This window comes from Entelurus aequoreus, linkage group LG19, assembly GCF_033978785.1.
Source record: "Entelurus aequoreus isolate RoL-2023_Sb linkage group LG19, RoL_Eaeq_v1.1, whole genome shotgun sequence".
Lineage (NCBI taxonomy): Eukaryota > Metazoa > Chordata > Actinopteri > Syngnathiformes > Syngnathidae > Entelurus > Entelurus aequoreus.
In genome coordinates, this window is record NC_084749.1 from 33,306,910 (window position 1) to 33,324,356 (window position 17,447).

General features: G+C 39.6%; 1 protein-coding gene across 8 annotated transcripts in view; it reads right to left on the bottom strand.

The window, feature by feature from the left end:
* rfx2 (regulatory factor X, 2 (influences HLA class II expression)) overlaps positions 1–17,447 on the bottom strand; it is a 68,320-nt gene that overhangs the window by 11,479 nt on the left and 39,394 nt on the right. For 7 of the 8 annotated variants that reach the window (XM_062028350.1, XM_062028344.1, XM_062028351.1 and 4 more), the window contains 10 exons: positions 15,587–15,669; positions 14,454–14,721; positions 13,217–13,291; positions 11,472–11,653; positions 11,194–11,313; positions 10,927–11,045; positions 10,671–10,789; positions 7,046–7,158; positions 6,769–6,920; positions 5,275–5,372 (listed from right to left, as the gene is read on the bottom strand). In XM_062028350.1, coding sequence (XP_061884334.1) covers positions 5,275–5,372; positions 6,769–6,920; positions 7,046–7,158; positions 10,671–10,789; positions 10,927–11,045; positions 11,194–11,313; positions 11,472–11,653; positions 13,217–13,291; positions 14,454–14,721; positions 15,587–15,669 — 1,329 coding nt within the window. The remainder of the gene's footprint in view (positions 1–5,274; positions 5,373–6,768; positions 6,921–7,045; positions 7,159–10,670; positions 10,790–10,926; positions 11,046–11,193; positions 11,314–11,471; positions 11,654–13,216; positions 13,292–14,453; positions 14,722–15,586; positions 15,670–17,447) is intronic. The other variant, XM_062028349.1, reaches the window with a different exon arrangement.

Below are 17,447 nucleotides of genomic sequence, written 5' to 3' on the forward strand. Positions count from 1 at the left end.
CGCAATTGCGCAGGCGCGCACCTTAGAGGGAACGTTGCTCACAGGGCACAGAGGAGGCGTCAGTGCGATACAGTTCGCGTATCGGTCACGTGACCAAAGCAGCTCATGATCGGTCACGTGACTTTCTAAAAGCGGTACGCGCACCGACACAGGGTTTCGCTCTATGAGCTCGACGCATGCGCCGATGCATCTGTGTTGCAGGACCCATCACTACTGTTACTAGAGAGGATACAGGAATGACGGCGTGGCGAAGTTGGTAGAGTGGCCGTGCCAGCAATCGGAGGGTTGCTGGTTACTGGGGTTCAATCCCCACCTTCTGCCATCCTAGTCACGATACATGTTCACATTATTTGACTGTATCTAAAAAAGATAAAAATATATTTTTATTTAAATGAAGATATGAAATAATCCTAAATGAAATACAATGACTTGGTTTATATTATTGTATATACTAAGTCATAAAATCAGTGTCAGTTGAGTCGGTCCATAGGTTGCCTGTAGGGATTTTTAATGTCCAGCAGATGTCAGTATTTAGTGACACACTATCGACACAGTATCAATACAGTTTTGCAATGTGTCGAAACGCTTCATGAGGCCTCATCAACCCATCACTATGTAACACAGTGGTGAACATGCCCTTTCCCAACTACTTTGTCACGTGTTGCAGCCATGAAATTCTAAGTTAATTATTATTTGCAAAAAAAAAATAAAGTTTATGAGTTTGAACATCAAATATCTTGTCTTTGTAGTGCATTCAACTGAATATGGGTTGAAAAGGATTTGCAAATCATTGTATTCCGTTTATATTTACATCTAACACAATTTCCCAACTCATATGGAAACGGGGTTTGTAAAAGAAGCTTAATGATTATTTCAGGAACAAAATGTTTTTTTATGTTATATGACATGTTATATCAGAGGAGTTGAATTTTTCTGATTAAATTAGTGGGTGTGTTGATTCTCCCAGTAAGACTAATACAAACTCCTGTGAGTGCCTGCAAGTCCGCATTCAGGTCATGATTACTGGTGCGCTGCAACATATAGTGAAACTAAAGCCTGTCACTAAAGCCGCTGCTCCTTCTAAATGTTGTTTCAACTTCTATGCTAGTTTTAGTCATAATTCGTTATTTTGTTAATCTGGAGTGCCCTTCCGAGTTGTGTAAGAGGCACAACAATGATTAAACGTTAATTATGTCGTGACGAGCCTGATTTTCCTGCGGTGGAACGGGAGGTTGCGCACATATACGGACACACACTTTGACAAAAACACACGCAAACGTTCACAAACACACACGCATAGGGTCACGGTCAATAAAGGTAGATTGTTTCGTGCAGGATTGTACCAAGCACCGTTGCTTGGTACATCCCCACATCTGCGGTCCTCTCCAAGGTTTCTCATTGTAGCCCATTGGGTTGAGTTTTTCCTTGCCCTGATGTGGGATCTGAGCCAAGGATGTCGTTGTGGCTTGTGCAGCTCTTTGAGACACTTGTGATTTAGGGCTATATAAATAAACTTTGATTGATTGAGTGATTGATTGCTTCCCTACTGATTACTACTGCGGTAACTTCTCCTTTGAAAAATACCGGTACCGTTTATGCTGCTGTGCAGCGGTGACTACAGACCGAGGCGCATGATGTTGAGCGTGTCAAAACACACACACAAAGGGCATACAAGCAATAACATCGTGGAGAGGAAGAATGTCAAAGAAACATCATTTTTACTGGTTAATAAAGAGGGTGCGTGAAGTGCAATATGAAGGTATTTGGGCTTTGAAACTAACGATAAAGGTGAAGCTTTAAACAAGGAGGCGCCGTGCTGCAAGTGTTGCTTTAAAACACGCCTCGCCAAATGTGGCGATTAGTATTACCACATTTGCTTCAAATGTAAGTAAATATTTAAATAATAAGCATTCAGATCTGCACAAGGAGTTATAAAGAGTGACAGATTATAAAGTTGTTACACCTTTCCAGCTGTTCGGCTCACATGCAGACGGTAGTCATGGAGCACAGGGCAGACGTTCCCTTCGGGGCCGATGTTTTCGTCTGGGTTAACACCCTTCACTTTACCCGGCAATGGGTCTGCTAAATTCTGCTTTCGGGTCAGATTGACAAGGCCGCCGAGTCGTGACAATCACTTAATTATTAGTTTTGCAGGCCACATCCAGACCCCTTCATCACTCTGCTGTGCACATGCTACCTCTCTCTCTCTCTTTACTCGCCCACTTACTCACTGACGTCACTCAGCCAACACATTGCCATTCTTGCAAACACACATACGCTACTCTCATGAGTTAACCAGCTCCCCTGTTGTGCACATGACGATAAGTAGACGCGCACACAGCTACTTAGCTTGATGCCAAATATTAGCGGAGCTAAAACCGCCCAATTAGCTTCAACTAATGCAAGTGAAATGACTGAAGTTTGTAACAAATTCCTACAATTTGTATTTTACCTCTAACAATGTGTGTTTTACCTGCTACATGCCTTATCTTTGCACTTTTATCAATAGTTTTGTTTTTAGTATTTACTAATAATAGTATTGTTATTAAAGCACAGACCAGGATTGGCAACCATAAATCATGAAGCATTTAATATAATGTCAATGAAGCTTTTTATTCTATTCCAACCTAATACTTGATTATGGCAGACTATATGTAACGTGCTAAATTGTAAATTGTTCTTTGAGTGCAACAAGAAAAGCCCAATGTGTTTAATGCATTTTATATTTTAACCTTTTAAAATGATTCTTTAAAATATGTTTAATGTATTGTAGATCCCTTTATTTGGAAAAGTTTTGAAAAGTATCAATATACATTTTGGTACCGGTACCAAATTATTGGTATCGGGACAACCCTAATATATATGAATCCATCCATCTATTTCTACCGCTTGCGGGGGTGCTGGAGCCTATCCAAACTGCACTCGGGTGGAAGGCGGGGTACAATCTTGACAAGTCGCCCACTCCTTGCACATTTACTACAGATGTGCTACAGACCTAATGTTAACGTCATTACTAAAAACTCATCAAAGGTTAAAAAAATATACGCAAACGCTTTTTGACCCTCAACAGCCACCATAGTATGGACGTGCTGCCCTACCCATGTAAGCTAATAACCGCTAATTAAGTAGCGACAAGCACGTAACCATACAGTAACATTGTTTTCAAATTGGCAACAATTTACAGCCTATTATTTTTTTAAATCAACACTTATTGATTCAAACGAGCTACATGAACAAACTAATTTGTAGCCGACGTGTAACAATGAAATGACAATTATGTGACATTGCCCTATCTCAGGGTAACCCAGCTCTTTTCAAATAGTGGGCCTGGCCCCCCTGGTTGGGGCACAGTGCAACGAACATGCTTTATCATTATCATGCTTTAAACCTTGCGTCAAAAAGCTGTGCACTACAAAACGTGCTTATTGTAGCCATTAATCGTGACTTCCTCATTCAGGTGTACTTGTAACAGTTTTATAATCACATTACACTGTTTATCGTAGTCGTAGTGGCGAATGGGCGTGGGGGGGCGTGAAAGGTTTTCTTTTTCTGATGGTGGACGTAACAAAAAATTTTTTCGAAGCACTGTTGTAACAGCGCCCCCCATAAGCGGTAGAAAATGGATGGATGGATGGATGGATGTTATGTAACCCGATAGGAAATTACCAATTATCGTACCAGAGGCTTATCATTGTGGTATTTGAGGAACATTATCTACATACCTAATGTGACATAGCTCAGGACCATGTTCTACAGTATAACATTACCACAGACCACGTATAATTTAGATTATACAGCAGTTTTTACCTTTAAATCAACTAACAGCACTGTTGGAAGCGGAAGAACAGCGCCCTCGCCTGGTTGTGAAGAGGCATGCATGCGTGACAAAGCACTACATCTACAATAGTGTTTGCTAACAACATTTATGATGTTTTTGGAACCATTAATCATACACAGGGTGAAATTGTTAAATGTCATATGTCTGGCAACACGGCCAAAACAATGCTTTTTACTATTTTACAAAAATGTCTCATTTTACAAAAATGTCTCATTTTACTTCTGTTTCTCTTTCTGTTTTTAATTAAGTTACAGTTTGGGGGGCAGTAATGGCTGTTTTAATATTGTTCTATACAAATAAATAAAACCTTGACCTTGCAATGCATTCTAGGAGTATCATTCCCTACACTGACACAGCTCCGTTCAGACATATAAATATTAGCAACTTATTATAAAATGTTTTACTAGTACTGTAATTCCAGTGGTATTTCGGGATTGAACACCATTAAAAGGGTCGAAATAAACCCATGAATTCACACCAGGCACATGCATAGAATTGTTGTGGGGGCAGGTGCTTAGGCTAGAACAAAGTGTACCTATCATAAAGATTATTCATAAGATTAGTATCACTCTGTAAAGAAATCACTGCAGGATATTTTCAATTTATATTGTAATCAATACAAACTCAAAGGTGTACATTTCACACATTTACAGTTTATGTTTTCTGACAAAGATTGGAGCATAAGCAGCATCACACTATTTATATACCACAATAATATTCCTCACCAGACTGTCAGTAGTTTAACATCTACCTTGAATCTAAAAAATTCAACTAGTAAACTTGTCTAATTTTTATAACAGTAAAACTCATTTAATTATCGGCCTGCCCATCTCTTTCAGAATGGATAGCTTAGTTATTATGATGCTATATGCCACATTAGATATAAAAACATATTTGATTAGAGAGAGTAATTTTTATACTCAACAAATGAAGAATAATCCAGCAGAAAGAGTACTTTTTCTCATGCAGGGCAAAAGGGCAGGTGTTTGAGCATCACTGGAGTGCACATTACTAATTCACACCATGACGAGGATTTTGAAACATTTATATAAAGTGATTTCTTCACAGCAAACTATTTTTGTATAGATTCATTTTTCTGCATGTTTCCTTTGTTTTCTACCTTGTTGATCCCATGTCATGTTTTAGTTTTTTTAACTTTAAACTAACATGATTAAAAAGTAAATATTATCTTACTCTTATATTTAAGTTATTGGGCCTTTTCCTGAAAGGACTTCCTTCAGTACTTTTGCCAGCTGCATTGTCAGTTTCCCAATGCTTATTTTATTCTAGTCGTACAAAAACATTGAGAACACCACGATGTGTGCTATTTTTTTTTTCCAATGGCCTAAAGACAAATAATCATGTTTTATATTCTCTCCTATCTGACACAAAATCCAACATACAAGTAAGCAGTCTCTTATTGTGTTTTCAGTCACCTTTGTGTGGATGATTTCTTGAGGAAAGCTGGTCATGGCATTAGTCAGCCATCCCTCCAGACTCTTGGCGAAGTTCCTGATGGCTTGAGTGAGAGTGCCTGAAGAAAAACAGGTGTCCAAAAAGTATACATTTTAAAAAAGTGTAGTACAAAAGCAATTGTGAGATTTGTTTGACAGGTTTGTTTCATTTACTCAACGGTTATTGTTTTTGTGGTACCCCACTGAGAAAATAGGCTCTTTTTAGTTAATTAAAGCCATGGCATAATTCCCTGGACACCTCGTTTATGATAAAGCACTGCATTACGATCCTTTCTATGTGATTATAGTAAAGATATGTATCAAAGTTACTGCATTAATGGCCAAGAGAAAATCACGTGGATCAGGTCAGTACATGTTTTGGTCATTGAGTTGAGTTTTTTTATGAATGGGAATCAAAAAACAAAAAAACATTGTTCTATTTGAATTTCATTTAAAAAAAAAAAGGCAATCGAAAAACAAAGTGTTGTGAAGTGAAGTGAATTACATTTATATAGCGCTTTTTCTCAAGTGACTCAAAGCGCTTTACATAGTGAAACCCAATATCTAAGTTACATTCAAACCAGTGTGGGTGGCACTGGGAGCAGGTGGGTAAAGTGTCTTGCCCAAGGACACAACGGCAGTGACTAGGATGGCGGAAGCGGGGATCGAACCTGCAACCCTCAAGTTGCTGGCACGGCCGCTCTACCAACCGAGCTATACCGCCCCGTGTTCTCATTTTTTTGTATCGAAGAACAATAATTAGATCAAACACACATTGATTTAAATGTTTTCATTTTCATATGACAACAAATAAAATTCCTAGTAAACAGAAACAGAAAAACAGAAACGGAAAAGCTGTTTTTTTATATTGACTCCGAAAGAGGAGGTTGTGACTTGAAAACAAGATAGTGGACTGAACTCTATGGAGAAAAAAACAGTGTGGTGTTTTATCCTGAGAGTCATAAAAACCATATGATAATCAATATGGTTTTATATGCAAACTTAACATAGAACGCCTTTTTTTTTCCTACAGGCCAGTAACAGCAACTACCGGTTCTGGTGTGAGAAAACATCTGTTTGTTTTTTTTCCGCTGACAGTTTAATTATTATTTGTTGTTGTAATAAATATAAAATTAAAAAATGTACATTTCTTAAGAAAAAAACTAATTTTTAGATCTACCTATTGGTTTGGCACAAAAAACCAACCCATTTTATTTTTTGCATTACAAAATAAAATTTTAATAAACCAATCATTTTTTGTTTTTCAATTCCCATTCATGAAACGAAAATTCAATGACCCAAAGATACACTGACCGACATCAAAACCCTGTAAAAGTTTAAGCAAATACTGCAAGAAATCGAGTACTGCCTTAATATGCTTTGTGCAATTAACATGCCCGTTTTGTTATCAATTCCAAATATTTGACTGTTTTTATAGACTTTTTGACACCCTGTATTTCTAGAAAATACACTGACTGGGAACAGGACGCAGCACATCCGGGATGAGGATCTCCACCAAGGCCTGGTAGAGAATGTGATCGCAGCTTCTCATCCATAACCGGACTGGTTCATATTTACACAAAGCCACTAGCTTCTCTCTGGGCAGCATGCCGTCCAGTTCGTCATCACTAAGAAATAAATAATCCAGGTATGAATGAATAAATGATATTGGTCATAGTGTCACATATTGATTGCTTTTATTAACCTATTTAGTTTTAAAACACAGTCCTAGGTTTCCTGTTTGTGCTCTGACCTGTTGGGTATGGTGGTGCTTCCCTCACTAGATGGCGGTGTTGAGTACCAAAAAGTCTGCCAGAGTTTTTCAATGTAGTGGAACTGGAGGTTCATGACCACATCCAGAGTAGCCTGCAGGCGGCAGAGAGAGAGGGAAGCGTGGCAGGAGGGAGGGAGGGAGAGCGGGAGGAGTAAGGGGGACAAAACATTGAGAGTGCAACCATGGTAACCAGACACACAACACAGCTCCTACAGGCTGCTCCTGCTCACAGTGGGCCCCCGACTGGTTAGACCGTGAGCCAGCGGGAACACAGCACATCAATCATGGGCAGGATCCAAAAGGTCACGTTTAGGTTTCATCCCCACTTCAAATTTGAGGCGGATTTTGACACATTCCTTTTCCGATGACAACGTGTTGACCTTGCTTACCCCATGTCACTTATTTCCTGCATAAACGTGTGTGTGTGTGTGTGTGTGTGTGTGTGTGTGTGTGTGTGTTTGGTGGTGTGAAGAGTGTTTGGTGGTGTGAAGAGGCACAAAAAATAAGTACAAAATTTATTGCTGATTTCAGAGCAACCAAAAGTCAGGTTACAAGTGTAACCCAGCAACACAACACATGTACACATCCAAAATTCAACTCATCATAATCCTCTTTTTTTTTGCCGGGGCTGCGATTTATCACAGCATATCTCGAGTTCCTAATAAATTGGCAAGAGTAAGTGGACTGTGCGAGTGTCAACACTATCTCTCTCACTCCCTCGGAGCGAGCGAGCCTGCTGGATCTTTTTACAAAGCGGTGTAAGCTTCGATCACATGCTATGTTTTTTTTTTTTGCGTCTACTTAGCTGTCGCCATGGTAACCTTGTTTACTGTTGCCCCCAGCAACAGGTCAAACACAAAACGCCAAAACAAAAAGGAGAATTCCCCCATCCCCACTGAACAAGCTTGCAGTTTTTTTGCCTCACAGGGAAAACAGCGTGACTTGTAAATGAAAAAACACACATGATCCCATTCATGGCAGTAGACAGAATATTAATATATTAAACTTCCGCACAAACACATTTGTGACAGAATGTTTTAAAGTTGGCAGTGAATGTTTGTGGTGAGGAAAACATTTTCAGCCATAAACAAACCAAATAATCTGTCATTAAATAAGAAGAAGCTTCAGGTAATGAGATAACAGGTCATCGTTGTCTCACAAGCGAAAGGAACTACAGTAAGTCAGCAGTCGGAAGCAAAAAGCGGTGTGAGAGTGACAGAAATGTGCTGGCAGACAAAGACGGGAGCCTGTGTGCCCGTCCACAGACAAGGCAACACAAAAGGCCTGCGAGGGGGCCACCACAAAGACACCAAGATGTCCACCCAGCGCACAGAAAGGTTAATTGGCATGTCTTGAAAGCTGCTTGTGGATGAAAAGACAGCTGGAACAAAGGGAGCATGGGGAGGATGGACAAGGGTTGCCAGTGATAATGCGATAAAGCACTTGGCTGCTTTAATCACACACGCTCCTGTCTGTTAAGCTCCCTGATTGTAATGTTTCTTATTATTCAACTTAGTTCTCATATTCATGGCCTCACAAATCAAGGGAATGACACAATCCAACAATGTCGGACAAAGCTAATGGACCTGACGGATTGTAGTCAGCCACTGAAGTCGCAGAATAATTCATTTATTAAAAGAAATGTAATCAGCAAATAAAAAAAGCGGTACTTCAACTTGAGTGTTTTGAGTGTTCTCTCGCCTAATTGTTATGCTTTAGATTGCAAGCGAGAATTAACAAGATTAACAAGCATTAGTTGGCGTACAAGAAAGCCAGAAGAAGTGGATGTTATTCATTCAATTACTAAAAAGGAATCTTCAAAAACATGGTCATGTGTGTGGCCAACTTGGCAAATAAATTTGAGCACATTACTGCTAGTCTGCAAAAACATTAAAATAGTATCTAATTGAGGGATATTTATCTATAACAATATGGAAAAGCTGCTGATGGTGTGTTTGACAGAGAAGCAGCTTGAAGGAGTTACCATAGAATTCCCCTCTCTAAGGTGAATGCTGTACATTATTATTACATTATTTCTTAAAACTAGTGTAGTTGTTACTAGTACACTCTATTGTATTGTTTTTCAAACATTATTTCTCATCTAAAAGTTAGTTTTTCTTTTCAAAAAGCATGCTAAATGTTAAAATAGTCTAGTGTTGGGGGGCCAAGCACCAATTAAATTGATTTTAATTAACTTCAATAGGCGGTGTTCATTTGAGATACAAGTATTTTGAGTTAAGAGCTCCGTCTCAGAACCAATTAAGTTGAGGTACAACTGCACAGTCTTTCCTATACAGCTTGTTTGCATCAATATGAAGTAAACAATGATTATGTGACATGAAACACACTTTTACCATGTGGTTCAGTCAGCTAACAGGAATTGTGTGATCGAAGAAGGGGGGGTTGAGTTAATTGTTTTTAAGTTGTTGCAGATGTCAGCTCATTTTATTCATCTGTTTTGACAATGAGGTAGAAGCAAAACATGTAATGGTTTGTACAGCAAATAAATAAGTGACATCAAAATAAATAGTTATCTTAAGTTCTCAATAGTATTTCCATTCAAGGGGAGCGGCATAAAAAAATGCTACTCCCAAGGGTGTGTGTGACAGAAAATATGTGATAACCACTGCTGTGGACATCAAATGATTTTGTGCTTGAAATTAAATAAATTGAATGAAATGTAAGTCTGCTACATAGATTATTATTTAAGGCCCAGGATCGGATGTCCAATTCAGATTTTTTTGTCAAATCTGATCTTTTCAGTGGCTGTTCACATTACAAAAAAAAGCTATTTCTAATGTGAATACAATCTGACCCGCAGGCAGACATGATGTTATGACATCGCACGCACTGCAGTGTTTCCATAAGTAAACACGGCTTCCACTATAGTCGGTCTTCAAGGATTTCAGGGATTTTGTGCGATCAAAATCAACATTTTCTGAAACAAATTATTGCGTGTAGAAGATTAAGGGGGAAGAGGACAAGTGTATAGTCGGTCTTCGAGGATTTCAAGGATTTTGTGCGATCAAAATCAACATTTTCTGAATCAAATTATTGCGTGTAGAAGATTAAGGGGGAAGAGGACAAGTATTTCGGCTCTCGCAATTTTACGGGATATTTAGCTTCGATGTCTGCTTGAAAAGGGTGTCTGTGGGCGAGCAGTCAGAGACAGGAGTAGTTAAACTTTCATGTGAGTTCCTAAAACATATTATTTTCACCTGTTTTCTACTGCCTTGTCAACTATTTAATTTGTAACCGTCAATTTTGGCAAATATTTATGACGCTTATTGCTTTTTGATGACGTTATGGTCAGATAAATGTGACCTGATCGGGGCGAAAGCGTTCACATTGAGGACGCGTTGCATATATATCCGATTTATATCCACATACGACAGAGGCCTGGGTTGGATATGAAACATTTGGGATTGCACTGTTCGCACAGACCTGAAAAAAATCAGATACAGGTCGCAAATGGGCAAAATAAATCGAAATTGACCTGCAGTGTGAACAAGGCCTAAATATCTTAAGGGTTTTGTTGTGTGAAAAACTACAAATAGAGGCGAGAAGACCACAAGTGTGTTGAAGATGCATGGCCAACACCTACCTCGCAGTGGTCTCTGTAGAGCGTCTGCAGCTTCTTGATATCGTTCATACTGATGTGCTCGGGCGGAGGCTGATTGCCCACTTCAGGAGTTGGAAACTCAGGCAAGCTGTGGGATGTGTCTGCGTGAACCACAAAAGCCAGCAGGTCATCACTGACTTTGGTCACTCACATGCATGTGTTCATTGAAGTATATAACAAGTTACATTTATGTTTGCATGTAAATAAAAAAAAGTATTATTTCCACTTGTGTACTGACCGATGTACTGCTGATGGTGCTGGCTCTGAGCTGCTACAGATTGCTCCGGAGTGTTGTTGCAGTGGGAACTTACACAAAGGTTGTCGGACATTCCATCCACCTTCTGCAGAGGTTTGAACCTACACACGCACGAGACAGAACAGGATATCGGAGGCACGTCTTACTATAGTGAGACATTTGTGTTAGCTTCAAATATGTAACATCAAACTTTATGAATCAAAGAAAACATAACAATATATGAGGAGAGCATAAGCTAGGAATGCTGACCTTTGCTTCTGGTGGACAGGCTGCTGCCTCATGGCCATGTACTGGGTGTCTTCCTGCAGCCGGTTTAGTGGAGAATCTGGCTTCACCCGGATGCCGTAATAATGATACTTTGAGTTTCCCCTGAAAGATATAAAGCCAGACAACATGTCATCAGTGTAATCACTGTCATTAGCCCGCCTCCAATGTCTGTAAGCATTATCATACTCGTCACATTGCTAATAGCTACATGATTACAGTTATCACGACCAGGGGGTGAAAGGACAGACTCCAAGTCGTACCTGGTTCCGAGGCGGCGGGTCCTGAGGCCCATGAAGACGGAGCGGATAAGCTTGCCAAAGGAGGCTGCATTGACGGGATCGAGTTTCTGTTCCTGGCAATGCCGCAAGTAATGGTTATAGAGGGAGCACCGGGGCAGGCTCACCCCCTCTGCAGTCTCGTAGTTGTCCAGCAGCCACTGGAGCTAAACATATACACGACAGAATCAGAATCGTCCAATGGAAAATGTCCATTGATCGTCATCTGGCGGACAATGGACAGGAGCAACAAATCTTATCATACCAAAACATGGGAAACACATATGCAAGTGTTTCCTCTACTATTAAATTAGAGGGGAGCCCCGCTTCCTCCAGGAACCCTTTAAGAAAAGATCTACAAATTTGAAATATACAATTTGAGTAGTTTTCTGCAGAAAGTATATTTTTGTCTTATTCTTCAAAAGCAAGTTTTAATAATATAACTAAATTACTTTGTAGGATTTTTTAAAAAATGGTCTTAAAGGAGTCATAAATGCAAACCCCATCTGTTTTTGTGTATTTGGGGTCTCCATGAGAACATTTGACTTCAAATTTATAAGAACTATTTTTCCCTGTTCCAAATGAGTCTGAGATGTTCCCCTTCTTGTGACGTATGGCAGCAATATCTCTATACATTGTCATGTTTTCTGACTATCTTTAAATGAGTAGGTAATGTATGTTGTACTTTTGAATATACAGAAGGAGTTACCCAAAATGATTGCTGTGTCAGTTCATACAATTTATGACAACAATGGATACAATAAAGCAATATGTCTTATAATTCTAGATACAGTATATGACAATTTGTAAAAGTATGTTTGCATGTAGCATCCTACTCACTATTGATATTATTAACAAGTAGGACACTGGCACAGGTAGTTACAGAGTTAGGGTTTACCATACATTGTTTATTTGCATGTCTGTGAATGCCCTGAGATTGTTCATTTGTGTTTTGTATTGCACTTAAAATGTTGCTTTTTGTCTGCACTGCACTGTTTTTAACAACTACTAGATAACTCGGCGTCTGGCCTGACACAGTTCCTTAAAACTACAAAAATGGCTGTCGGGGCGTAGAAACAGTTTCACTCAGCTGGAGGCTCCAAAACGGCTTGTTTTCAGAGAAGGGTTTAAATACGGGTCTGTAAAAACAACATTTATGCGAAATTTTGTCCAAACAACCACAACAATGTAGACCACAAGGAAGTGTCAAAAAATCATAATATGAACCCTTCAAAGTTTGTAGGCACAGTTTCGCTAGCAGGTAATCAGAAGGGGAATTCAGTTATGTACACTGATGAGCTTAGGTTTTGCGCATCACAAAACAAAATTTTTCATTCATGATTTGTCATAGTCTGTCAAGGTGTAGCCCAGCACAATCATTTAATGATCGGCTAAATGTGTCCAAGTCCAAGTACACTCCGTCATAAAGGGACAGGAATGACTGTTTCGGGTTCTATCAAAGTGTCTTATTGCCACAAAAGTAATATGTTTGGAAAAATCACATACAACAAATCCATGCAGAGATGTAAGTGACAGCAAATGAAAGCAAACGAGGGATGTGTAATACTGGGACATTTATGCGTGCCAGTGGGACAGTGCAATGTTAGTCGAGCTAGCGGTAGGTGGTGTGTTCAATGAGTAGAAACACACTACCTACAGGATAAGCCACAGATTTCTCCCCATCCCTCACAGATTCTGTCCTTTTTAAAGAAAGTTCCAGATAGACTTACATGGCTGTTGAGCAGGCTGCTTTTGTGACTTGCAATTCCTTCAGACTTTTGGAGGTTTTCAATCGCCATTTCAAGCTAAAGAAAGAAGGACCATGCAAAAAAAAAGTTGGACACAGAAGGGGGAGGAGGCAAAAGAGTGAGAAAGGGGGAAAAAGTCAGAAGTAAGCAGAAGTACATTAAAACACAAAAAATAGATAAAAGGAAATAAGACTGTTAGCAAGCAGCCAGATCATTGCATTTCCATTCAAATCAGTCAGTGTTGCCGCCAAATCCATTATTGCCACACAACAGCATGCAAATCAAGGGACCTCGAGTGTAGTTAGCTCTGTCAGAAAACTCTAATGTATGCAAATAGGAACTACAATTAAGGGCACAGGTCACGTCAAGCTTAGAGACAATAGACCAGCAATGCCACCCCCCAAGTACCAAAACCTATCCAACAATGCCATGTGGAAAACAAACAGGACAAAGACTACATTGACGTACAGTATAAATCTATTTTAGAATTTTGTCTTTGATTTGTGAAGCAATACAGTAGATAAAGCCAGTGACATTCAGTTGCGAAGGAAATCAAGACCAAAAGAAAAGGACGTGCTACTGCAGCCAACTGGAGACATAGAAGAAAAAGAAAAAAAGAAGGAGGCATCGTTCCAACCCCTAAGAATTCTCCCGAGGGCTCTTGGCCAAATGGTAATGAGCCCCAGGGGTTGCTTTCTTTCGTAGGGCCTTCGAGTGCCTGTGAAAACCTCTAAAAAAACGACAGAGCTAAATTATTTAAACCAGCGTCCCCATTCTACAGGCTCTCCTGGTCCTGGTTCACTGCAGTGCCGGGATGTCCCAACTATGGCTGCTGTAAAGTTTAGGGCATGTCCCTGCCAATGGAGTACGTACTATTTTGCCGCTTGGATAGTAACACCTGCCAGTTTGGAGACTTTTCGGTGGGCCTACTTGATCCATGTTACTATATACTTGCTATAATAGAGGAACGATGGCACCTCGTCAATGCAGTTTTGCAACCTGCTACTTAATCCAGTGGTTAAGGGGCAAGAAAACTGTGGCAGCTAGTGTGGACTATCTTTTTGTCACATAATAATCACGCAGTGACACAATGACCATTCCAGTGCTAACTTACTTGGATCATTCTGCAATGGCTCACATTGTAGTTCACATAACTACATTTTCTCTAGATGATTATCCCTGTAATAGAAAGAGTACTGCAAGAAAGTAGGATGCTCACCATAGCTGAAGAGGAGCGAGATGAGTGAGATATATGGTTGCGACTTCCCTCCATGTTTCCTCCATGGATCAAATAGGTGCTGCCGCTAGAGATGATATGGCTGCTGCTTACGTCCATGGCAATGCCCACCATGCTATGGGGTGGCACCCCACCACTGGCAGAGGAGACCACCGTGGCAACATGAGCACCACCCGCCTGCGAGTCAAAGTACGATCCCCCACTGCTCTGACCGTACAACTGAGCCTCTGGGTTGTAGTAGGCTGTGCGACTGTGAGAAATCACTGTGGTTAGCATGCAGCGAGGACAAATAACAATGTTCCGAAATATAGCAAGAGACTACATATTATATTAGTTGTAAAGAACTACAGTGGTACCTTGTTTTTCGTTGGTAATCAGTTCCAAAATGTTCGGCGAAGACAGAGTCATACAAACACAGAAGCAATTTTCCTTTAGTAATATTAATATTATATAGCTTTAGTTTTTAGATAGACACCTTTTCAGATCCCCCCTCTTCTGCCAGGAGAGGATACCAGGTGACCACGGATCATTTCTGGAGAAGTACCAGTCTGGATTAGGTGCTAGCTGACCTGAGTTGTGACCCAGGGTGGACCAATATTTCACTGCGACCGATCACCTTGGAAGTGGGGTCCCTACATCTGCGGTCCCTTCTCAAGGTTTCTTTTTTTTTTTTTGAGAAACTTGTTATTAAGGGCTATATAAATACATTTTGATTGATTCATTGACTGGTGATCCGTTCTGGACACTCAATTCACCAAATGATATGTGGGAAAACACTAGTTTGTTAGACGCAATGTTTGGCCATAAAATAACCTGAGAGGGCATACAAAAACAGGCGCAGACATTTGCCAAACATTTTCAACAAAAAACAATAACTATGAAAAGTGGGGCGTACGAAAACCGAGGTACCGCTGTAGGTATTATTGGGAGGCTGAATCCTAGCTATGCCACAGTGGCTTTAAAAACCATGATGGCATGACAACACAGATATTAAAGATGAACATCTAGATGGATAGACTTTATTAAAAAGCTAAGGGGAAATTGCGTGTGAAGTGTACTTTGTAGAACATGTGCGATACTCTTGCAGTAAAGTGAAATGATGTAAAAATGCTCACATTGTTCCATTAGTGTAAACTGCCTCTCCACCTTCCCCTACATAGTGCACCTGGGATGGATACACATGTTGTGATTGCTGCACCTACAAAGAATGAATGCAAAATAAATTCAGGGCAATTTTAAAATTCAATTTGTTTTGTGGACATATTTTATATAAGATGCATTGCAAACTGACAGGCACAGATTTGTGAATTTAAGGAAAAAGAATAGTATAAATTCCAGACTATAAGCCGCTACTTTTTTCCTACACTTTGAACACTGCGGTTTATTAAGCAGTGCTGCTAAGTTATGGATTTTCTTTATTTGCCAACAACCATAATGTTTTGTGTTCAACAAATAGTTTTCATTAAAGACAAGTAGAGACACTAAAAAGGTGTGTTATTGTTTGTGCTACGGTGCCATCTTTTAGACGAGTTCGCTCACTGCAGTTGTTGCGGGGTGAACATCTACAGTATTTTCTTTCGTTTAGTGCTTTAAACCAGAAGTACAAGTGTCGTTCCGTTTTCTTGTCCTCCATAACAATTTTACACGTATGGATTCTTCATTCATCACTCCAAGCAACATTTGTAAGTTTTACAATATATCTAAAACTTTTCATATTTGCTAAACCGTCCCATGTGTGATGTCTGTAGGAATGTTTTCATGCAAATGTGTACGTGCTATTGTAATGTAATGAAGCTAGCGTTGTTAGCATTAGCTAATATGCTAATACTTTTACAAGTGTCTGTGTTAGTAGTATTAACCTACAATGGCATTATTTTTGTATTGTTTGTTTCACAAATTCCTGAGTAAATTCACCAACACGTCACTGTGGAGTTACGGACTCTTTAGCTGATTGGAGAGGTAGCATTTGCAGTTAGTGTGTCTATGACGATTACTGCTGTTTTGTTTAATCAGCCGTTGTATTGCCGTGTGACTGGCACCGTTTGGAAACAATTAAGGTATGTAAATAAACATTTACACAATCTTTCTGTATAAATAACAAATTTTACATTGTATATATTTGTGGCTTATAGTCTGATGCGGTTAATATATGGAAACATGTTTTTTTCTTCTATAATTTAGTGGGTGCGTCTTATATACCGGTGCGCTCTATAGCCCGGAAAATATGGTAATCGGTAGTGTAATGGAAAAGGTGTGTCCATCTTTTTTGGGTTTTACCTCCTTAAAATACTTGTTTGGGTTTTTTTAAACTCAACTTGGTTGCAGTGGTTAAATATTGTGTTACAGGCTGTTCCGCCAAAACTATTTCTACCATTTATTCATCAGGAATGTACTTCACACAGAAAAACGTCGTCTCATAGATGGATGAAGCAGCAGTGAATGAAGCAAGTAAAATCAAATCCATGCAAGCAGCTGTGTTTTATGGTGCCAAAAGCTAAATGCTATCAAGGCAAGTTTCATTGCAAACAGCAGGCCCGGCTTATTAAATTTTTCCCCAAATGTACGCTTTCATGATAGCATGCAAAATGACATCATTTGAAAACCTGTGCAAAATGTGGTACAATGTGTTAGTTTAGTGTCAATAAAAAAGGTGAATGCAATAGAATGGTGCAGTTGGCATGCCAAGGTCCCCCCATTCCAGAGACTTGAAACATCCCTTTTGACTCCCAAGAAACAATGTGGGCACTCAATAAGAAGCAAAGACACAGTCAGTGGGCCAGGCTCAGCCAGAGAAAGACACTTATCAGCATAGGAAGCTGGAGGAAGAACTCAGCTTTAAATCAGCAGCTTTCAGTTACTGATTGACTGCGCCATTACCAAAACAATATACAGCACTACCTTACTATCAAAGTCTGTTGTTGTTTCAATGTAAATTCTGAACACAATTTGACATGCAAACACCAAATAATAACCATT